The sequence below is a fragment of the Brachyhypopomus gauderio genome, unplaced genomic scaffold (assembly GCF_052324685.1).
Source record: "Brachyhypopomus gauderio isolate BG-103 unplaced genomic scaffold, BGAUD_0.2 sc107, whole genome shotgun sequence".
NCBI lineage: Eukaryota > Metazoa > Chordata > Actinopteri > Gymnotiformes > Hypopomidae > Brachyhypopomus > Brachyhypopomus gauderio.
Genome location: NW_027506928.1, coordinates 210,457 through 235,091, shown reverse-complemented (window position 1 = coordinate 235,091; position 24,635 = coordinate 210,457). Strand labels below are relative to the sequence as shown.

The window sequence follows — 24,635 nt, the reverse complement described above, 5'->3', positions numbered from 1 at the left end:
GCGTGTGCGTATGTATGCAAATGTGTGCATGTGTCTGCGTGTATGTTTGTACAGCAGGGGTGATCTAACAGCAGGGGTGATCTAACAACAGGGGTGATCTAACAGCAGGGGTGATCCAACAGCAGGGGTGATCCAACAGCAGGGGTGATCCAACAGCAGGGGTGATCCAACAGCAGGGGTGATCCAACAGCAGGGGTGATCCAACAGCAGGGGTGATATATCAGCAGGGGTGATATATCAGCAGGGGTGATATATCAGCAGGGGTGATATATCAGCAGGGGTGATATATCAGCAGGGGTGATATATAAGCAGGGGTGATGTATCAGTAGGGGTGATCCAACAGCAGGGGTGATCCAACAGCAGGGGTGATCCAACAGCAGGGGTGATCCAACAGCAGGGGTGATCCAACAGCAGGGGTGATCTAACAGCAGGGGTGATCTACATCTGGATCATCCTCACTGGGTGTTCCCCAAAGGAGAAGTTACAGTGATGCTGGATGTGGGCGGAGCCAGATGTGGGTGGAGCACCACCGTCATGACAGCAGAGCTACAGCTTATGGGAAGAGCCTGGTGGGACAGTGGTGCAGGACACAGGTGAGAGTGAGACAGACAGGTGAGAGTGAGATAGGTGTGAGTGAGACAGACGGGTGCCAACACTACATCACTGCAGAACGCAAGTGAGACAGACGGGCGAGAGTGAGACAGACGGGCGAGAGTGAGACAGACGGGTGCCAACACAGTGGCCATTACTCATGAACCAGGGACAATGTTGACAAGATATATTTTTTCTACTTTATTTACATCCAACAGTTTTACAGTGAGCAGTTTAAGTCTTTTGTCACATTTTACACACACTCCTGTCCACACTCATCCGCACATGCACACACACACATGCACACACACACACACACACACTTGAACATACTATCATTCTTGTTTTTTCAATCATTGTTCATTATGATTGGCTCCAGTGGGTCCGTGTCAGAGGATCCAATCAGGATTGGCTCATCATGAACGCTCCAATACAGCCAGTGGGTGGTGCTATGTCAGACTGTCCAATCAGAGTTCAGGATGCATGTCCATCAGCTTCTAGCTCATCAGTGATCATCACAGAAATCTGCTCAAAGGAGGGCCTCTCTTCCGGTCTCTTAGCAACCAGAAAAGAAAGATTTTTAGCACATTATAAACTTAGGCGTAATTACAATTTGAGTTACTCATTAGTTATTATTAATAAAGATTTATTTCCAAATCTAAAAGCACAATTTAATGTAGTATTTGTGATCTATTACACCTATTACAAACTGGATTCTAGTGAAGTCGTGAGAGGTTTCAGAAGCATCATTAAATAAACACAGCAGTGAGGCTGAACCAGACCCAGTGGCACCACCCCCATCAGCCCAGGTGAGACTGAACCACACCCAGTGGCACCACCCCCATCAGCCCAGGTGAGGCTGAACCAGACCCAGTGGCACCACCACCCCATCAGCCCAGGTGAGGTGAGGCCCAGGTGAGGCCCAGGTGAGGTGAGGCTACCGTGGTTGTTTTTCAGTGAGGGATTAAAGGCTCTCACCTCTTGCCAGCAGAGCTGCATGATGCTGTAGATATGGGGCGCTGCTTTTTTGGGGCGGTTGAGACGGGTTCCTTGGGTCACCATCTTCACCACCTCATGATTAGGGTTGTGTTCAAAAGGCATCTTGCCCTCTGTGAACACCTCCCACATTAACACCCCTGAGAAAATAACACACAGCATCACCAGGTATCCACAGTCTGACATGAATCACAACCCTAACTCTTAATCATGTTGATTTGTTCATGTGTTCTCACCGAAGGACCAGATGTCTGACTTGCTGCTGTATTTACAGAAGTTGAAGACCTCAGGTGGAGACCATTTCACAGGAAACTTCGCCCCTGATGAACTGATGTACTGGTCATCCAAAACATACCTACAAGACAAGTCAAAGTCGTTGGTCTTATCCTGGACTCAACCACAGGAAAAAGGCAGACTGTTGTCTATAGCAACTGCGTGGTGTTACTGATACTATAGCAACTGCATAGCATTACAGATACTATAGCAACTGTGTGGTGTTACTGATACTATAGTAACTATGTGGTGTTACTGATACTATTGCAATTGCATCATGTTACTGATACTATAGCAACTACGTGGTGTTACTGATACTATTGCAGCTATGTGGTGTTACAGATACTATAGCAATTGCATCATGTTACTGATACTATAGCAACTGCATAGTGTTACTGATACTATAGCAACTGCATAGTGTTACTGATACTATAGCAACTGCATAGTGTTACTGATACTATAGCAACTGCGTGATGTTACTGATACTATAGCAACTACGTGACGTTACTGATATAGCGACTGCGTGGTGTAACATACTATAGCAATTGCATGATGTTAATGATACTATAGCAACTGTGTGGTGTTACAGATACTATAGCAACTAAGTGGTGTTACTGATACTATAGCGACTGCATTGTGTAACTGATACTATAGCAATTGCATGATTTTAATGATACTATAGCAACTGTGTAGTGTTACAGATACTATAGCAACTACGTGGCGTTACTGATATTATAGCGACTGCGTGGTGTAACATACTATAGCAACTGCTATACTATAGCAACTGCATAGCATTACAGATACTATAGCAACTGTGTGGTGTTACAGATACTATAGCAACTACATGGTGTTACTGATACTATTGCAATTGCTTCATGTTACTGATACTATAGCAACTGAGTGATGTTACTGATACTATAGCAACTACGTGGCGTTACAGATATAGCAACTGTGTGGCATTACTGATATTATAGCGACTGCGTGGTGTAACATACTATAGCAATTGCATGATGTTAATGATACTATAGCAACTGCATGTTGTTAGATACTATAGCAACTGTGTGGTGTTATTGACACTAGCAACTGCATGATGTTAATGATACTATAGCAACTGTGTGGTGTTACAGATACTATAGCAACTAAGTGGTGTTACTGATACTAGAGCGACTGCATTGTGTAACTGATACTATAGCAATTGCATGATTTTAATGATACTATAGCAACTACGTGGCGTTACTGATATTATAGCGACTGCGTGGTGTAACATACTATAGCAACTGCTATACTATAGCAACTGCATAGCATTACAGATACTATAGCAACTGTGTGGTGTTACAGATACTATAGCAACTACATGGTGTTACTGATACTATTGCAATTGCTTCATGTTACTGATACTATAGCAACTGCGTGATGTTACTGATACTATAGCAACTACGTGGCGTTACGGATATAGCAACTGTGTGGTGTTACAGATACTATAGCAACTGCGTGGCATTACTGATATTATAGCGACTGCGTGGTGTAACATACTATAGCAATTGCATGATGTTAATGATACTATAGCAACTGCATGTTGTTAGATACTATAGCAACTGCATGTTGTTAGATACTATAGCAACTGCATGTTGTTAGATACTATAGCAACTGCATGTTGTTAGATACTATAGCAACTGCATGTTGTTAGATACTATAGCAACTGTGTGGTGTTATTGACACTAGCAACTGCGTGGTGTTACTGATACTATAGCAACTGCGTGATGTTACTGATACTATAGCAACTGCGTGATGTTACTGATACTATAGCAACTACGTGACGTTACTGATATAGCGACTGCGTGGTGTAACATACTATAGCAATTGCATGATGTTAATGATACTATAGCAACTGTGTGGTGTTACAGATACTATAGCAACTACGTGGCGTTACTGATATTATAGCGACTGCGTGGTGTAACATACTATAGCAACTGCTATACTATAGCAACTGCATAGCATTACAGATACTATAGCAACTGTGTGGTGTTACAGATACTATAGCAACTACATGGTGTTACTGATACTATTGCAATTGCTTCATGTTACTGATACTATAGCAACTGCGTGATGTTACTGATACTATAGCAACTACGTGGCGTTACGGATATAGCAACTGTGTGGTGTTACAGATACTATAGCAACTGCGTGGCATTACTGATATTATAGCGACTGCGTGGTGTAACATACTATAGCAATTGCATGATGTTAATGATACTATAGCAACTGCATGTTGTTAGATACTATAGCAACTGCATGTTGTTAGATACTATAGCAACTGTGTGGTGTTATTGACACTAGCAACTGTGTGGTGTTACTGATACTATTGCAACTGTGTGGGTTTCTCATATATGCATAATATACCTACATTATGTGTAAATGTTTAATAGAACTTAATAGAGTTTCTTGAGTTTTTTTCTGGTAGTACCTGGTCATGCCGAAATCTGAGACTTTGACCACATGCGAGTCACTGACCAGGCAGTTTCTGGCTGCCTGTGGATAAAGAGCAGTGATTGAGTCAACATTGGACGGATCCGAATGGGTCCAACACCAACACCTGGGGCCTGACATGCGTCCACACACATATCAAACAGACACTGGATTAAAACAACTAATTCAGTTTTAATAATTCGATGTTAAGAAATAATGTAATATTATTTTTAAAAGACACAAAGAATGTTGAAGTGGTGGTGGGAGAGACAGTCCTGATTGCTGAGTGTGTGGTGATATGTGGTGAGTGTGTGGTGATATGTGGTGAGTGTGTGGTGGGGGTGTGGTGAGTTTGTGATGAGTGTGTGGTGAGTTTGTGTTGTGTGGTGGGGGTGTGGTGAGTGCGTAGTGAGTTTGCGGTGGGGCTGTGGTGTGGGTGTGGTGAGTGTGTGGGAGGCTGTGGTGTGTGGTAAGTGTGTGGTGGGGGTGTAATGTGTGGGGGCTGTGGTGGGGTGTGTGGTAAGTGTCTGGTGGGGGTGTAGTGTGTGGTAATGGTGTGGTGAGTGTGTGGTAATGGTGTAGTGAGTGTGTGGTGTGGGTGTGGTAATGGTGTAGTGAGTGTGTGGTGTGGGTGTGGTGAGTGTGTGGTAATGATGTGGTGTGGGTGTGGTGAGTGTGCGGTAAGGCTGTGGTGGGCGGGGCAGGAGTAGTGTGTGGTAGTGTAGTGTGTGGTGGGGTGTAGTGTGTGGTAATGGTGTAGTGAGTGTGGTAATGGTGTGGGTGTGTAGTGTGTGGTGAGTGTGTGGTGTAGTGTGTGGTAATGGTGTAGTGAGTGTGTGGTGTAGTGTGTGGTAATGGTGTGGGTGTGTAGTGTGTGGTGAGTGTGTGGTAATGGTGTAGTGAGTGTGTGGTGGGGGTGTGGTGTAGTGTGTGGTAATGGTGTAGTGAGTGTGTGGTAATGGTGTGGGTGTGTAGTGTGTGTGTGGTGTAGTTTGTGGTAATGGTGTAGTGAGTGTGTGGTGTAGTGTGTGGTAATGGTGTAGTGAGTGTGTGGTGTGGTGTAGTGTGTGGTAATGGTGTGGTGAGTGTGTGGTAATGATGTGGTGTGGGTGTGGTGTGTGGTAATGGTGTGGTGTGGGTGTGATGAGTGTGCGGTAAGGCTGTGGTGGGCGTGGCAGGACCAGGTCGCGGTGGATGAAGCGTTTCTCCTCCAGGTATCTCATGCCCTGGCTGACGTCGTGGCATATGCTGAGTAGATCTTGCGGACTGAAGGTGTATCGGCGCTGACGGACGTAGTTGAGCAGACAGCCCAGCTCCATGAACTCCGTCACCAGGTAGGTGGGGCTCTGCTGCGTGCACACGCCATACAGCTGCACCAGCCTGGGGTGGGACAGACTCCTGCACAAACAACAACAACAACAACACACACACACACACACACACACACGCGCACACGCACACACACACGCAGTCCTGCGATGAAAACACACACATCACACTTCTGTGATGAAGACATACAAACCCACTCCAAACAGTGTTGAGTATGGTAAACAAATGCTGGAGTTGGACTCAAAATTAGGAATTAGATTGACATGTTTCCCCATTTGCTAGAAATATACTAAGCTACATTTTCATGTGGTGAAATGCACATCAATTTTGGTGGTCCAACACATCTTTGGAACATCTAATATTAAAATAATAAGTGTTGATTTAATATAGCTTGACCAAAAGAAGTGATTAGACACTCAAAAGTGTTGGTGTGTGTCACTTCTCTGTTAGTGTCATTCAGTGTTGGTCCATCTGAGAAAAAAAACCCAACAGACTAAAATAAACTCCCCTCAGCAGTTCAGCGGTTTCACTTCATGTTTTAGAATGAACGACTCAGGGTTTGTCAACCACATATCTACCACTGCAACACAGTCACCAGCCTTACAGACATAAACCCTACAGACATAGACCCTACATACACCAGCCCTACAGACATAGACCCTACATACACCAGTCACACACACCAGCCCTACAGACACCAGCCCTACAGACATAGACCCTACATACACCAGTCACACACACCAGCCCTACAGACACTAGCCCTACAGACATAGACCCTACATACACCAGTCACACACACTAGCCCTACAGACACCAGCCCTACAGTCACCAGCCCTACAGAAATAGACCCTACAGACACCAGTCCTATAGACTCCAGCCCTACAGACACCAGCCCTACAGACATAAAACATATAGACACCATACAGGGCTGTAGTTTGATTTGAGCTGTGACTGATACAGGGCTGTAGTTTGATTTGAGCTGTAGATGCATGTGACACAGGGTTACTGAACTGCAAGAGCTATACTGTGCCCAGCTGATAACATCTCCAACATCTTGAGTCATGGGTGGGGTTAGGGAGTATGGTGACGTGAAGTGTTGTCTAACTATGGGTATGACTGTGAGATGTTCCTGTGTGACTCACATCATGACCTTGGCCTCCTCGATGAAGTCTTCCTCCAGCATGGCTCCCTCGCGGATCGCTTTGATGGCCACTTTATGCTGACCTCTCCATTTGCCCAGACGCACCACGCTAAACTGGCCACTACCGAGCTCCTTCATGAACGTCAGCTCGGATGGGTTTATCTCCCACTTCTCTACACACACACACACACACACACACACACACACACACACACACACACACACATTACCTCAGTGTTAGTGTAGTAGGACCTCTCTACATACAGTAGAACGAATGTAGGCCGTGTAACTCCAACACATTACACAGAGAGTGTGTCCGGTACAGTAAACAGAAGGTTGAGTATGAACATTTGTTAATGTGTTTAGCTTTAATTGAAGGTTGTGCGTGCATGTGTATTTGTGTATTGTGCATGTGTGTGTGTGCATGTGCGTGCATGTGTATTTGTGTATTGTGCATGTGTGTGTGCATGTGTGTGTGCGTGCATGTGTATTTGTGTATTGTGCATGTGTGTGTGTGCGTGCATGTGTATTTGTGTATTGTGCGTGTGTGTGTGTGCAAGGCCAAGTGTGTGTGATTGTGTGTGTGTGTGTGTGTCTAACCGTAGCTGAATCCTGCTGTTGAGGGTGCTGCTTTGCTCTGGCTATTTACTGGATAACGCAACCTAGCCACAAGACCTAGAACACACACACACAAACACACACACAGACCACACACACACACCGTATGTCTTCTGAATAAAAAAGCTGTCATAGAGCTTTGTGTGTATTTGTCCGTGTGTGTGTATGTACCTGTGTGTGTGTGTGTGTATGTGGTGTATATTTGTGTGTGTGTGCGCGTGTGTATCACCTGCAGCGTTGTGTTTGTGGTATTCTATGACTTCAGGTATTGTGCTGAACTGGTGCTTCTCAGACAAGTAGAACAGGTCCTGAGTCTCCTTAATGCGGTAGTGTCTAATGGACACACCCCCAACGCTACACACACACACACACACACACACACACACACACACACACACACACACACACACACACCCACACACACACACACACCCACACACACACACACACACACACACACACACACACACAGAGGTGTGAGACAATAGCACATGAGATTATGAATGTACTAGATCAGGGGTCGGTGACCTATGGCACGCGGGCCACCGTTGGCACGCGAAGGCATAATCACTGGCACGCGCCACGCTGGACCAGCATCAGCAAAAAAATAATAATAATAAAAAATCTCAGACAGAGAGCACGATCCTCCAATCGAAATCGCTTCTCAACGCCCTGTACTCAGCTCCCACCACAGACCCATGTTTAACTTTGTTTAAATAACCCTAACGGCCGCACAGCGCTGCGTGTGACGTAATCTCTGAGCCGCGTCAAGGCTGGATTATTTATTATGGATTAAACTTTCACGAGTAACTGTAGCGCGACTCCGCACACCTCGCGCGAACCTGCGTGAATGGCGGAAGCGTTCATACTTGACACGTCACATTCTTTGCAGTGTTCTCTGAAATGAAATGTGGTAGTATAAAGAAACACCCCTCAAAAACAGGGGAAGGAACATTTACCTGACCAATTTTAATGTTGCTTTGTGTTCCACGTTTGAAAAGTGCTGGAATTTAGGCTAAAGTGAGGGCAGCCCTGTTCAGAATGTAGACAGCGTGACTGTCAGTACACAACATGCAACACCCCGCCCCCCCCGCTCCAATTTAATTTGTTGATAGTGGCACATTGAGACATGGAGTGCCAACTAACATTTCTAGTCAAAGGTTGCCGACCCCTGTACTAGATAGATCACTGAGGCTACAGAAATGTCTGTTGTATGTATGTGCAGTTAGGCCTGTGTGCATGTGTAAGTGTGATGAAACAGTTAGGCGTGTGTACATGTGTAAGTGTGATGACACAGTTAGGCCTGTGTACATGTGTAAGTGTGATGACACAGTTAGGCCTGTGTACATGTGTAAGTGTGATGACAGTGTGATGACACAGTTAGGTGTGTGTACATGTGTAAGTGTGATGACACAGTTAGGCCTGTGTACATGTGTAAGTGTGATGACAGTGTGATGACACAGTTAGGTGTGTGTACATGTGTAAGTGTGATGACACAGTTAGGCCTGTGTACATGTGTAAGTGTGATGACACAGTGTGATGACACAGTTAGGCGTGTGTACATGTGTAAGTGTGATGACACAGTTAGGCCTGTGTACATGTGTAAGTGTGATGACACAGTTAGGCCTGTGTACATGTGTAAGTGTGATGACACAGTTAGGCCTGTGTACATGTGTAAGTGTGATGACACAGTGTGATGACACAGTTAGGCGTGTGTACATGTGTAAGTGTGATGACACAGTTAGGCGTGTGTACATGTGTAAGTGTGATGACACAGTTAGGCCTGTGTACATGTGTAAGTGTGATGACACAGTGTGATGACACAGTTAGGCGTGTGTAGATGTGTAAGTGTGATGACACAGTGTGATGACACAGTTAGGCCTGTGTACATGTGTAAGTGTGATGACACAGTTAGGCGTGTGTAAGTGTGATGACACAGTGTGATGACACAGTTAGGCCTGTGTACATGTGTAAGTGTGATGACACAGTTAGGCCTGTGTACATGTGTAATTGTGATGACACAGTTAGGCCTGTGTACATGTGTAAGTGTGATGACACAGTGTGATGACACAGTTAGGCCTGTGTACATGTGTAAGTGTGATGACACAGTGTGATGACACAGTTAGGCCTGTGTACATGTGTAAGTGTGATGACACAGTGTGATGACACAGTTAGGCCTGTGTACATGTGTAAGTGTGATGACACAGTGTGATGACACACATACCCCAGAGACTTCGTGTAGACAGAAACTGTGTAGGTGCCTGCAGTGCTGGAGTCACGCACCATGAACCCTCCTTCTGTGTCCTACACACAAACAAAACACATGTGCACACATGCAAATACACACAAACATACACACACACTCATTCACACACACAAGCAAAATATATATGTGCAAATATACACACACACACACATACACACCCACTTACAAAAAAGCATCTAGGTTAGTTCCCTTGCACTTGACAGAGCTTTCCTACTATGGCGGTGTGTGTGGGTGTGTGTGTGTGTGTGTGGTCAGGATCGAACTGTCTGTCTGCTTTCACTACCTCTACAGTTATTTCTCAGTATAAAAACCACATCACTACACTTATTACACACTGGCCAGTCTGCCCATTCTACCCAGTCAGCTCTTCTCCAGGAACATGCTTTGAAGGATCTTAAACAAAAACAGTCCACCTGCTTCTGGCACCTACATCCTACAACAGTGCAGCTAGCTAAGCTAACATTAACTTTGGGACAGTCATGGTCCTGTGGTAGGGAACAAATGTGAAGGTTGTGGGTTCGATTCCCAGACCTGAGGCCATGACTGAGGTGCCCTTGACCTTGACCAACTGCTCCCCAGGCGCCGGGCTAGGGCTGCCCACCACTCTGGGCACGTGTGATCCACAGCCCCCTAGTAATCACTAGTGTGTGTGTGTGTGTGTGTGTGTGTGCACCACAGCCCCCTAGTAATCACTAGTGTGTGTGTGTGTGTGTGTGTATGTGTGTGTGTGTGTGTGTGTGTGCACCACAGCCCCCTAGTAATTACTAGTGTGTGTGTGTTCTAACTGTACAGATGGGTTAAAAGCGGAGGACAAATTTCGATCACGGTGATAAATCACAATTGACAAAATATGGGACATTTACATTTCATTTCACATTGGTGTTCTCTAGTTACCAGTGTAGCTAGCTAAGCTAACATTAACATTCGTGTTGTCTCTAGTTATCCGTTTAGCTAGCTAATGTTAACGTTAGTTTTCTCTCCGCAGAGACATAGTGGTGCAGCAGTGGTGCAAAAAGGGGGTATGCAGCGTATGCGACGCATAGGGGCGCTGCACTAGAGGGGGCGCCAAATCGATGAGATATAATACTTAATTTGTGTCCATCTTACGTTCAAATGGACACAGCGAGAAAAAAAAGACGGATTTCAAGTGTGCAGAAACAGTCTAAATAGTCGTTTGAACTAACCTAGTGAAAACTGGGACATTAAATGAATTATTTTTTTGCCGGGACCGAATATTTAAAAAAAAAGGAAAACCGGGACAAACCGGGACAGGTGGCAACCCTAGCGCACACACACACACACACACACGCGCGCGCGCGCGCGCGCGCACACACACACACGCACGCGCACACACACACGCACCCAGAGCCAGAGTGGCTAATCGAGAGATTCGGGAGGATTCCCGATGGGCCGGCTCATGTCAATCTCTAGTTTGGGCCGACTGGGAGGGAAAAATAATTTTGGGCCGGATTTGGGTATGAAACTCCCGGGCTGAAAAAGCTCCCACTCCAGCCCTGCACACACCTCATTCCTTAGTTGCTCCTCTGCCTTGTTTCGATTAACATTTTTGCAGTACCATCTGAAATGCACACACACACACACACACACACACACACACACGTTTCCATAATGAAACAGTTTGATATTGCTATACCATTGTTATACCATCATTATTTGATGCTTTTTTGTTTATGACTGTGTTTAACTTACATAAACTGTTCAAGGTTGTCTGGCTCCTTTGGGGTCACATAATTGCTGGGAATATAACCCTCCTCCCTGGAAACACACACGCACGCGCGCGCGCGCGCGCGCGCACGCACACACACACACACACACACATTTAACATTACTATCTAGTACTTTTTTTTATAGAACTTGTACAAACTTTGATATTATCTCATTATTATAATATGATATAATATATACTTACCATTTATACAAATTCAACTGTGATAGTGTTACGAGGCAAGAACAAGTGTGTTTTAATTAAATAAGTCTATTTTCCTGAAGTAAACACACACTTGAGTGTATTTTTCACACATTTAAACACACTCTTGAGTACATACCCGTATTTGTTTCGGGCTCTGTACCAGTTAACGTCACACTTCTCAACAATCACATACTCCTCGCCACTGTGTAGAGCAAGATCCTGACTCTCTGTCCCTGCAAAGTCATACAGTGCGATGACCACTTCCTCCTCGGGCTTAGCGTCCTGCGGTGTTTCCTGTGTGGGTGGAACAGGAGGGGCTGGTCTTCGTGTCTGAAACAGTAATGTAACAAAACTCTTAGTCTGTTATGTTCTACAGTCATTCAATGGCATCATTACTTAGAATTTGTTTGTGTTACAGATCTCCAAGTTCATAAAAAAATAAAAACCAGAATTTCTATAGAACAAATAAAAAATATTATCCTAAGATTAAATACATCTAAAATATTTGCACACTTTAGATCAGGGGTCGGCAACCTTTGAGACATGGAGTGCCAACTTTAACATGTCTAGTCAATGAGTGTGCCACTATGGCGGCGAGTTTAAATTGTTGAGTTTGGGGCGAATGGACACAAATTAAGTATTATATCGCGATCGATCGCCAAGTATAAACGCCTTCGCTGCTCGCACAGGTTCGGAGTCGCGCGCTATGGTCACTCGCGAAAGTATAATCCATTAATATAAAAATTTATATTCATTTATAAATTTTTTGCTGATGCTGGTCCAGCGTGTCGTGTGCCAGTGATTATGCCTCGGCGTGCCAACGGTGGCATGCGTGCCATAGGTTGCCGACCCCTGGTTTAGATTATGAAAACCACATACTTCCAAATGTAACCATTTTGCGGAAGTTTAAACAGCACATATAGGACATGTGTGGAATACTGAAGGGTGTGTGTGTGTGTGTGTGTGTGTTTAAGGGACGTACCATGGACTCCTCACTAGGAAGTGCAGGGAGTGTGTGTGTGTGTGTGTGTGTGTGTGTGTGTGTGTGTTTGAGGGACGTACCATGGACTCCTCACTAGGAAGTGCAGGGAGTGTGTGTGTGTGTGTGTGTGTGTGTGTGTGTGTGTGTGTTTGAGGGACGTACCATGGACTCCTCACTAGGAAGTGCAGGGAGTGTGTGTGTGTGTGTGTGTGTGTGTGTGTGTGTGTGTTGAGGGACGTACCATCGACTTCTCACTAGGAAGTGCAGGGAGTGTGTGTGGGTGTGTTTGAGGGACGTACCATGGACTCCTCACTAGGAAGAGCAGGAAGTGTGTGTGTGTGTGTGTGTGTGTGTGTGTGTGTGTGTGTGTGTGTGTGTTTGAGGGACGTACCATGGACTCCTCACTAGGAAGTGCAGGGAGTGTGTGTGTGTGTGTGTGTGTGTGTGTGTGTTTGAGGGACGTACCATGGACTCCTCACTAGGAAGAGCAGGAAGTGTGTGTGTGTGTGTGTGTGTGTGTGTGTGTGTGTTGAGGGACGTACCATGGACTCCTCACTAGGAAGTGCAGGGAGTGTGTGTGTGTGTGTGTGTGTGTGTTTGAGGGACGTACCATCGACTTCTCACTAGGAAGTGCAGGGAGTGTGTGTGGGTGTGTTTGAGGGACGTACCATGGACTCCTCACTAGGAAGAGCAGGAAGTGTGTGTGTGTGTGTGTGTGTGTGTGTGTGTGTGTGTGTGTGTGTGTGTGTGTGTGTGTGTGTGTGTGTGTGTGTGTGTGTGTGTTTGAGGGACGTACCATGGACTCCTCACTAGGAAGTGCAGGGAGTGTGTGTGTGTGTGTGTGTGTGTGTGTGTGTGTGTTGAGGGACGTACCATGGACTCCTCACTAGGAAGAGCAGGAAGTGTGTGTGTGTGTGTGTGTGTGTGTGTGTGTGTGTGTGTGTGTGTGTGTGTGTGTGTGTGTGTGTTTGAGGGACGTACCATGGACTCCTCACTAGGAAGAGCAGGAAGTGTGTGTGTGTGTGTGTGTGTGTGTGTGTGTGTGTGTGTGTGTGTGTGTGTGTGTTTGAGGGACGTACCATGGACTCCTCACTAGGAAGAGCAGGAAGTGGTTTCCGTGAAACTGAGGGATAAAAAACAGTAATATATAAAACTGATGGAATGAAAAAATGTAGCCATGTGTGTGTGTCGTGTGTGTGTGCCATGTGTATCATATGTGTGTGTGTTATGTTTGTGTCGTGTGTGTGTGTGTCATGTGTGGGTGTCATGTGTGTGTGTCATGTGTATCATATGTGTGTGTGTTATGTTTGTGTCGTGTGTGTGTGTGTCGTGTGTGTGCCATGTGTGTGTGCCATGTGTATCATATGTATGTGTGTTATGTTTGTGTCGTGTGTGTGTGCCATGTGTATCATATATGTGTGTGTTATGTTTGTGTCGTGTGTGTGTGTGTGTGTGTGTCATGTGTGTGTGCCATGTGTATCATATGTGTGTGTGTTATGTTTGTGTCGTGTGTGTGTGTGTGTCATGTGTGGGTGTTGTATGTGTGTCGTGTGTGTGTCATGTGTGTGTGTGTCATGTGTGTGTGTGTCGTGTGTGTGTGTCATATGTGTGTGTGTGTCATATGTGTTTGTTGGGTGTGTGTGTGTGTAGGTGTGTGTGTGTAGGTGTGTGTGTGTAGGTGTGTAGGTGTGTGTGTGTAGGTGTGTGTGTGTGTAGGTGTGTGTGTGTGTAGGTGTGTGTGTGTGTAGGTAGGTGTGTGTAATCTCTCACTGTCTCCGAACAGGTTGTACTCCTCACATCCTGGGGCGAGTTTCTCAGCTTGACCACAGCACAGCCAGCCGCCCTCCTGCCAAAACTGTGGGTGGAACTTTGCCAGGATGAGAGGGTTATTCCTAATCTCTACAACACACAGGATGAGAGGGTTATTCCTAATCTCTACTACACACAGGATGAGAGGGTTATTCCTAATCTCTACAACACACCAACACACAGGATGAGAGGGTTATTCCTAATCTCTACTACACACAGGATGAGAGGGTTATTCCTAATCTCTACTACACACAGGATGAAAGGGTTATTCCTAATCTCTACAACACACAGGATGAGAGGGTTATTCCTAATCTCTACAACACACCAACACACAGGATGAGAGGGTTATTCATAATCTCTACTACACACAGGATGAGAGGGTTATTCCTAATCTCTACAACACACAGGATGAGAGGGTTATTCCTAATCTCTACTACACACAGGATGAGAGGGTTATTCCTAATCTCTACAACACACCAACACACAGGATGAGAGGGTTATTCCTAATCTCTACTACACACAGGATGAGAGGGTTATTCCTAATCTCTACTACACACAGGATGAAAGGGTTATTCCTAATCTCTACAACACACCAACACACAGGATGAGAGGGTTATTCCTAATCTCTACAACACACAGGATGAGAGGGTTTTTCCTAATCTCTACTACACACAGGATGAGAGGGTTATTCCTAATCTCTACTACACACAGGATGAAAGGGTTATTCCTAATCTCTACAACACACCAACACACAGGATGAGAGGGTTATTCCTAATCTCTACAACACACAGGATGAGAGGGTTATTCCTAATCTCTACAACACACAGGATGTGAGGGTTATTCCTAATCTCTACAACACACAGGATGAGAGGGTTATTCCTAATCTCTACTACACACAGGAAGAGAGGGTTATTCCTAATCTCTACAACACACCAACACACAGGATGAGAGGGTTATTCCTAATCTCTACAACACACAGGATGAGAGGGTTATTCCTAATCTCTACAACACACAGGATGAGAGGGTTATTCCTAATCTCTACTACACACAGGATGAGAGGGTTATTCCTAATCTCTACAACACACCAACACACAGGATGAGAGAGTTATTCCTAATCTCTACAACACACAGGATGAGAGGGTTATTCCTAATCTCTACAACACACAGAATAAGAGGGTTATTCCTAATCTCTACAACACACAGGATGAGAGGGTTATTCCTAATCTCTACAACACACAGGATGAGAGGGTTATTCCTAATCTCTACAACACACAGGATGAGAGGGTTATTCCTAATCTCTACAACACACAGGATGAGAGGGTTATTCCTAATCTCTACTACACACAGGATGAAAGGGTTATTCCTAATCTCTACAACACACAGAATGAGAGGGTTATTCCTAATCTCTACTACACACAGGATGAAAGGGTTATTCCTAATCTCTACAACACACAAAATGAGAGGGTTATTCCTAATCTCTACAACACACAGGCTGAGAGGGTTATTCCTAATCTCTACTACACACAGGATGAAAGGGTTATTCCTAATCTCTACTACACACAGGATGAGAGGGTTATTCCTAATCTCTACAACACACAGGATGAGAGGGTTATTCCTAATCTCTACAACACACCAACACACAGGATGAAAGGGTTATTCCTAATCTCTACAACACACAGGATGAGAGGGTTATTCCTAATCTCTACTACACACAGGATGAAAGGGTTATTCCTAATCTCTACAACACACCAACACACAGGATGAGAGGGTTATTCCTAATCTCTACTACACACAGGATGAAAGGGTTATTCCTAATCTCTACTACACACAGGATGAGAGGGTTATTCCTAATCTCTACAACACACAGGATGAGAGGGTTATTCCTAATCTCTACAACACACCAACACACAGGATGAAAGGGTTATTCCTAATCTCTACAACACACAGGATGAGAGGGTTATTCCTAATCTCTACAACACACAGGATGAGAGGGTTATTCCTAATCTCTACAACACACCAACACACAGGATGAAAGGGTTATTCCTAATCTCTACAACACACAGGATGAGAGGGTTATTCCTAATCTCTACAACACACCAACACACAGGATGAGAGGGTTATTCCTAATCTCTACAACACACAGGATGAGAGGGTTATTCCTAATTTCTACAACACACCAACACACAGGATGAGAGGGTTATTCCTAATCTCTACTACACACAGGATGAGAGGGTTATTCCTAATCTCTACTACACACAGGATGAGAGGGTTATTCCTAATCTCTACAACACACAGGATGAAAGGGTTATTCCTAATCTCTACAACACACAGAATGAGAGGGTTATTCCTAATCTCTACAACACACAGGATGAGAGGGTTATTCCTAATCTCTACAACACACCAACACACAGAATGAGAGTGTAGGCCACTTTTTAATGTCTGCCATAGCAATAATTAGCAATGCAAACAGATATGTTATTAATACTAGATAATACTAGATATGGCATTAATACAATGTCCATCAGTTAATAAATCCTTTATTCTGATTGGATGGTGTTCACTGAAGCTGCTTCCGTCTCTCACAGTCCACAGTGTTATTTTTAAACATTTTTTTAATATACTGAACCTGTAGCCACTACATTTCTAAGATGCACAGCAGATATATTTGGTACTGCTACATATCCCATCCCTGACAGCTACTCAAACGTAAGCATATCTGCAGAGAGGAGATGAAATGTGGAAATATTTTTATCGCCGTGCTTCCTGAAGAAGTCATAGATGATGCTTTGATTGTGTTTTACCTGTTCAGAGATTAGACCCACTGACCTGTAAATAATCTGCTGTTAAGACAAGAAGAATTATCTGGTGTTCACTTATCATCCTACTAGTAAAACAGTGTCTAATCTTCACTTCAACACTTCAGAATCCTCCAGGATATATAGACTACATCTCTTTTTAAAGATCCTCAACTAATTTACACACAACAAACACATCAAAGACAAGCTCGTTAAGAGTGAGATAAATCACTAATCAAATAGTAACTGTGGTACTGCAGGCAGTTGTTGCTATGGCAAGAATGATTTTAGTAAAGCTAATGAAAAACCCTAAATCAACACAGAATAGATGTTAAAACTTAAATTCTCACTAAGTTGCTTTGATCAGCTGTGTGCACTAGGCCATCTGTGTTCCAGCCTTAGGATTGTAAATATGACTAAAACACATGTTAACATAGCCTTAATAAGACACAAACACCATGACGCACAATGACAGTTATCTGGATGACAGTGTTAACATATTCAAACTCAGTAAAAATCTCTTCCTGACAACTTATCTCAGCTACTCTTCAAAGCAGCAGCACATATAGGAGTCCTATAGGAAAGTACAGAGTCCTATAGGAAAGTACAGAGACCAGCAGCTCAGACAGAAGCTCAACTTCATTGCAGCTCTGATATGGGGTTTGGGTTATCTGGGGTTTAAGTTCAATAGGGTTTGAGTTCTATGGGGTTTGGGTTATACGGGGATAGGGTTATATGGGGTTTGAGTTATACAGGGTTTGAGTTATACGGGGTTTGAATTATACGGGGATAGGGTTATATGGGGTTTGAGTTCTATGGGGTTTGAGTTATACGGAGATAGGGTTATACGGGGTTTGAGTTATACGTGGATAGGGTTATATGGGGTTTGAGTTATACGGGGATAGGGTTATATGGGGTTTGAGTTCTATGGGGTTTGGGTTTTACGGGGATAGGGTTATACGGGGTTTGAGTTATACGGGGTTTGAGTTATACGGGGATAGGGTTATATGGGGTTTGAGTTATACGGGGATAGGGTTATATGGGGTTTGAGTTATACGGGGTTTGGGTTTTACGGGGATAGGGTTATAAGGGGTTTGAGTTATACGGGGTTTGAGTTATACGGGGATAGGGTTATACGGGGATAGGGTTATATGGGGTTTGAGTTATACGGGGTTTGAGTTATACGGGGATAGGGTTATACGGGGATAGGGTTATACGGGGATAGGGTTATACGGGGATAGGGTTATACGGGGATAGGGTTATACGGGGATAGGGTTATATGGGGTTTGAGTTATACGGGGTTTGAGTTATACGGGGATAGGGTTATATGGGGTTTGAGTTATACGGGGTTTGAGTTATACGGGGATAGGGTTATAAGGGGTTTGAGTTATACGGGGTTTGAGTTATACGGGGATAGGGTTATACGGGGTTTGAGTTATATGGGGTTTGAGTTATACGGGGATAGGGTTATATGGGGTTTGAGTTATACGGGGATAGGGTTATATGGGGTTTGAGTTATACGGAGATAGGGTTATATGGGGTTTGAGTTATACGGGGATAGGGTTATATGGGGTTTGAGTTATACGGGGATAGGGTTATATGGGGTTTGAGTTATACGGAGATAGGGTTATATGGGGTTTGAGTTATACGGGGTTTGGGTTTTACGGGGATAGGGTTATATGGGGTTTGAGTTATACGGGGATAGGGTTATATGGGGTTTGAGTTATACGGGGATAGGGTTATATGGGGTTTGAGTTATACTAATTTAGTTCTCCTTTCATCACGCAGCTGACCGCATAAAAACTATTTAAACCATGTGATGTTTTTCAGAACTCCTGTACATAGTTTGGGTAGAACGTTATTCATTCAGGACATTTCTGTAGCCCTTTGGGCTTGAAATGCAGAAAACAATCCTATCTCCTACTCCTAGACCACATACGCTCTCTTAGCACACACCATCAACCTACTTATTATATATGTGTAAGAGGTTTCAACCAAGACTTCCTCATAACGATACACTACAGCATAGTCAGTAGTCTAACAACTAACAACCATTACCCAAATCAGAATTTTCTTCTGGAGGTATTTGGGATGGGTTTGTGCATTGCATGTAGGGATGCACCGAAAATTCGGCCACCGAAAATTTTCGGCCGAAATGGCTTAAATTTGCATTTTCGGTTTTCGGCCGAAATACTTTCATCACCGAAACAACACGGCCGAAAGAATGTGCTGTGATGACGCAAGCAAAAATCGCCACCTGCACGCGCTTATTTGGATAAAGCTAGCAAAAAAGTTTTCCAGTGATGGCGCCAAGGCAAAGGACATTACACCAAAAATTATGGAACTCTGCCTTAGACCAGTGTTTCTCAACCTTTTTTCAGTTGTGGCACCCTTTATATGCATGCAAAATTTTAAGGCACCCCAGTTTACGTACGTTGTTGACGGGGGGGGGGGGGGGGGACGTAAAATGGACACAAATTAAGTATTATATCGCAATCTATCGATCGCGGGTGGTTGGCGCCAGAGCGAACTAGTAACTCATTGAATCATAGATATGGATCAGATAAATAAACAAGATTTTTTTTTTCGGATGTGAGATATCGGAAGTGTGCCGTGAGAGCGTGTGAAAACGGTCAAATGCGTGTGTCTCATGCTCAATGCGTGAGCGTTGGCAACCCTGAAAACATACTCTCTGCAACCAGCTCCCGGCCAACATAACACAAAAAAGTGATTATTAAGACAGAGAGCAGATAAATGTGACTTACAGTCAGTGGGAAACCTGCGTAATCACGTGCTGACCTTAGTCATATCAGGGCTCTCAAGTTTTGGATTCATGTCAGAGTGTGAGAGTTGTTGAACGTTAACTGTTGAGCGGGGGGGGGGGGGGGGGGGGGGGGTGGCGAACGTAAGTTGTTGAGCGGGGGGGGGGGGGGTATATCGCGATCGAGGTAATCCATGGATATGGAGATATGGATCGGATATAGATATGGATCGGAGGTAAATAAACTAGATTTTTTTTTCTCGCCGTGTGAAATCGGAAGTGTGGCGTGTGAGCGTGTGAAGACGGTCAAATGCGTGTCACACGCTCAATGCGTGAGACTTGAGAGCCCTGGTCATATGCAGGTCATATGCACGCTTTGAGCGTGAGACTCACGCATATTTAGCGATTTCACACGCTCTCACGCCACACATGGAATTTCTCACGCTTGAATATTATTATTATTAATTTATTTTTTAAATAATCTAATCGCCGCACACCGCAGCATATTCAGCCAATCCATCGGTTGTATATTATAACAGGTTGAACCAATCAGAATATAGATCGCGCTGTTTCTTGGTAGACTTTAGCCAGCCCGCTCCCCAACCACACACACACACACACACACACACACACACAGCCGCTACGTGTGTACACTAACCATCGCGACAGATTCCAATCCCCCCCGCCTGAAAAAAAGCTCACGCCCACCAAACTTGAGAGATCTGGTCATATGAAATAAATTTTAATGATTTTAAAGCGTATAATAACTTCAATTTTTAAAACTATAGTTTTTTATTTCACATCAGAATATTTTGACGGCACCCCCGATGAAGACAGACGGCACCCCAGGGTGCCGCGGCACCCCGGTTGAGAAACGCTGCCTTAGACGATCAGCCGTTCTCTGTCGGGATTTCGTAGGCTAATAGAGCACATTGAGCCCCGTTATGTTTTGCCGAGCAGACGACATTTCTCAGAAGCGTGTTTACCTGAGCTGTTTAATGTTGTTGCAACTCACGTCACGTTTTTATGAGAGAATTTATATTTATCTTTCAGGCCAGTCAGTTATAATTAAATTTAACTCGTATAAAATACATATATTTATCCTCTCAGATAAAAACGGTCTGCAAGCGAGTTAAATTTAATTAGTGGTCGGCCGTTGTCAGCGTTATCGTCGTTAACGGCCCACCACTAATTTTATTTTATAATATGCATTACTGTAATGTCAGTGCTAAATAAATATTTTTAAATCAAATTTTGTAGTTGATTTATTCTTTGAATAGCAATGCCCTGATTTTAGTGAGGTTAGCCATAAATCCAATGTTACTAATAATTGGCATAATGTAGGCTATTTCGGGGTTTCGGTTTTCGGCTTTCGGCCTTGGTTTCCTAATTTTCGGTTTTCGGTTTCGGCTAAGAATTTTCATTTCGGTGCATCCCTAATTGCATGTTTTGTGTGTGTTGTATTTGTGCATGTTGTGTGTGATGTGTGCGTGCATATGGGTGAGCAAGTGCATATATGTGTGTGTGAGCAGTAGCGAACCGTGACTATTAAACCTGGGCCCGCTAGCAGTGGTACGCTAACAACAGCTAGCGTCGCCACAGCGGGCGGAATACATCATACAGTTAAGCCCGCCCACTAAGAGGGAAGATATGATTGGTCAATTTTACTGTCATTTGAAACTGGTATTGAGCTGAATTATAACTGCCAGGCCCTCTGTAAACGAACAGCGGGCATCACAGTCCTGATAGGGGGAGACACAGGCTTCCACTTAACCCCTCACCTTCCAACACAGATTGAATAGACACGGTTGAATAATTTATTTGCTTATATTTTTGTAATTGTTTAGATGTCGATTATCAAACTGCAAGTAGATAAATGTTTTAATAAATTATATATATTTATATTTTAAGAATATTTTAGGTCCTCTGAGAGTGTGTGAATGTAGTGTGTTTGTATGTGTCAGTTATATGTGTGTGTGTGTGTGTGTGTGTGTGTGTGTGTGTGTTGTGTGTATGTGTGTGTGTGTGTGTGTGTGTGTGTGTGTGTGTGTGTGTGTGTGTACTGACCCTCCTTCATGTTTTGTACCCACACACTTCTGCTCTCATTACTAGGAGCAAATATGTACAGAGTGTTGGAATCATAGACCACCTGTGAAGAGAGAGAGAGAGAGAGAGAGAGAAAGAGGGTGATCACCTGATCACTCAAATCTGCCTGTAAACAGAGCAGAGTCTGGCAATTCTGGCAATGTCCAGCATCTGTAAGACTCAAAAGCTGTGAACAACTGAAATGCTGTATTAAACAACTCAAATTCTGTCTGAAACACTCAAATGCTGTCTGACAACTCAAAAATTGTCTGACACAACTCAATGCTCAACAAAAAATGGAACAACTCGAATACTGTCCGAGACATCTTAAACACTGTCTTAACCCAAACTATGTCTGAAATACTTAAATGCTGTCTGAAACATACACTAAACACTCTAAAACAAGTAAAACACTCAAATATCAGAAACAAATCAAATACTTGTCTGGAAAGCTCATTAAAAGAAACGTGCAGATACACAGACCCTCTGCACACTTCACTGCTTCTTCCTCAGTTTTGAACAACCGACTCAACTCAATTCAGTGAAATATACGGTTACACAAAACACTAAACGTTCAGGTACATTAATGCAGACTAGTGACGTTTAACTGAGAGTTTTACCTGGGAAGGATATTTACTTTACCTGGAAGGGGTATTTATTTTGGCAAGGTATGACCATGCCTCCATTCTTCACAATCTCCACACACCTGACACGCTGAAGATCGACAGAACCCTTTTTAAACTTCTTCTGCAAAACATGCCCACACATGCATACACACAGACAAACATACACATATGTAGTATGTAGATTTAGAACATATGTATGTATATATTTTACTGCGTGTTTTCAGACACAGGGCAGGACTTTGTGTTCTGTCATTTCTGTCTGTGATTTTTTCAGGTCTTTGGTATTAGTTCCAGTGCTTGGCACTTGTTTGTGTAATTAGCTACAGAATCTAACATTCCTAACTTACTGGGTACAGGGTCATTGGTTACAGAGTCTAAGTTTCCCTTCCCACAACACAGCAGTGAAGCACTGGCCAATCTAGTCCAGTTCAGTACAGAATAACAACCTTCACGGGCCAGTCTCACCCAGATCAGTACAGTATGACAGACAAGCTCCACTAAGATATGGCAGGTCTGTTTACAGTATGATTTGCAGTGGCCTTCCAGATTCAGTAAGGCAATAAGAGTTTGAAACACGTTATTTAATGTTAGGTTACAGTAGAGAACAGTTTACCCGAGAGTAAGGTCCAACTCATGCTGTAACCACACGAGCCAACAGTGCAGGAAAGGACACAGTCAAGAAAAAACACAGTCCAGGAACAACACAGCAGAGAGCTGAACAAAGTCCAGGAGGAAATGATTGAAGGAGAACACGGTCCAGAAGATGACAGTTGAGGAAAATACATGATTTTCACTCAGAAATAAATTCTAAAACTAAGGACAACCTGAAGACTCTGGTGTTTTTCATTGCCATAATAAAACGTACCTCAGGGCGTCCCTCATAATAGGTCAGTCTGGTCTTGGTCAGGACAAACACTCTTTCTTTGTAGTTGAGTGGTGATGTACGCTTCTTCTGCTGAGAGCGTTTGATCAACGTTTCTTCCAGGATGGCTGTGGAACTCATCTCTGAGCTCTGGATACACCTGGACGTGCCATCGACTTCACACACACAACCTTTCACCAGAGGACAAAATCACACACACAGGGGTAAGATGAGCAGTTTGTTATAGACTCACTCACACAGGCACACAAAGATAGCCACTTAAGAAATGACATTTACACCACAATAAACAAATAGTGAGGTAACTGAAATATAAGTATTTAGTGACAGTCTTTCCTCATTTAATTATTGGTAGCAATGATTCGTATACCTGGATGTTAGACCACACATGTAGGTGTTATTTGAAGAGCAACGATTTGTATACAAATGAGGTGAGTAATCTCTCCAGTGTCTATATGGTCACCGTTTTGAACACGTTTAACAGTCTTTAAACACATTTTCACAGTTTATTTTATTTATTACTTCTACACAACATCATTTACTGTCTTTTTGTCGCATCGTTAACTTATTTGATATGCGGACTAAGGGAAGTGGATCAACAAACCGAATAATCGCCAGGTCCGTAGAAACTACACTTCATGGACTAGAGATATTCATTAATGTTTTTAAAAACACACAGAGATCTTGACGAATGTCAACGTTAAACCCACTCAGAGACATAGATTAATGTTTTCAACACCACACAGAGATATTGATTATTATTCTGGCTATTTAAACCACCCAGACCGTCTCTACTCACTGCGTGTTTGGGTGTCTGAACGTCTCCAGACCTGCAGCTCCACCGGGACCTTCAGCCCAGCACGGCTGTCATCTCAACGCTCGTCTGGACACAACTCTTCTGCTGTTACTGGTGTCCAGTCTCGTAAAGCTCCCGGTAATAAAGACACTCACACCGGAGACGGCCGGCGGGCTGCGTTATGTCGCGAGCGTCCTCCGCGTCTACACGGTGCGACCTCGCGCAACAGGACCAGGAAACGTCCGCGCGCCGCGCGCAGCTTCATCAAGGAAGTGTCTGACACCTGTGGGC

The 24,635-nt window shown here is 44.0% G+C and overlaps 1 protein-coding gene across 2 annotated transcripts; it reads right to left on the bottom strand.

Moving 5' to 3' along the window:
- Nucleotides 1-795: 795 nt before the first annotated feature.
- Nucleotides 796-24,616, bottom strand: LOC143497342 (tyrosine-protein kinase Tec-like). Of its 2 annotated transcripts, XM_076993244.1 has the most exons (18): nt 24,348-24,616; nt 23,534-23,721; nt 22,685-22,789; nt 22,025-22,106; nt 14,363-14,491; nt 13,672-13,715; nt 11,747-11,940; nt 11,391-11,456; nt 11,205-11,259; nt 9,639-9,718; nt 7,644-7,768; nt 7,397-7,471; nt 6,798-6,969; nt 5,508-5,724; nt 4,325-4,389; nt 1,824-1,942; nt 1,570-1,727; nt 796-1,146 (listed from the first exon to the last, which is right to left on the bottom strand). In XM_076993244.1, the coding sequence occupies exons 2-18, from the start codon at nt 23,669-23,671 to the stop codon at nt 1,066-1,068; spliced, it is 1,905 nt and encodes a 634-aa protein (XP_076849359.1). In that variant the 5' UTR covers nt 23,672-23,721; nt 24,348-24,616; the 3' UTR covers nt 796-1,065. The 2 variants fall into 2 exon arrangements, with proteins under 2 accessions (XP_076849359.1, XP_076849360.1); XM_076993245.1 differs by lacking the exon at nt 7,397-7,471.
- Between the last annotated feature and the right edge of the window lie 19 nt (nt 24,617-24,635).

What these genes read in the sequence shown, in the direction of transcription:
- LOC143497342 (XM_076993244.1), bottom strand. Translation starts at nt 23,671, where the DNA reads ATGAGTTCCACAGCCATCCTGGAAGAAACGTTGATCAAACGCTCTCAG. An exon ending in GGTACAAAACATGAAGGAGG is followed by an intron (nt 14,492 to 22,024) that starts GTCAGTACACAC and finishes TGTGTGTTGTAG; the next exon opens with AGATTAGGAATAACCCTCTC. An exon ending in GTCTACACGAAGTCTCTGGG is followed by an intron (nt 7,769 to 9,638) that starts GTATGTGTGTCA and finishes GTGTGTGTGTAG; the next exon opens with CGTTGGGGGTGTGTCCATTA.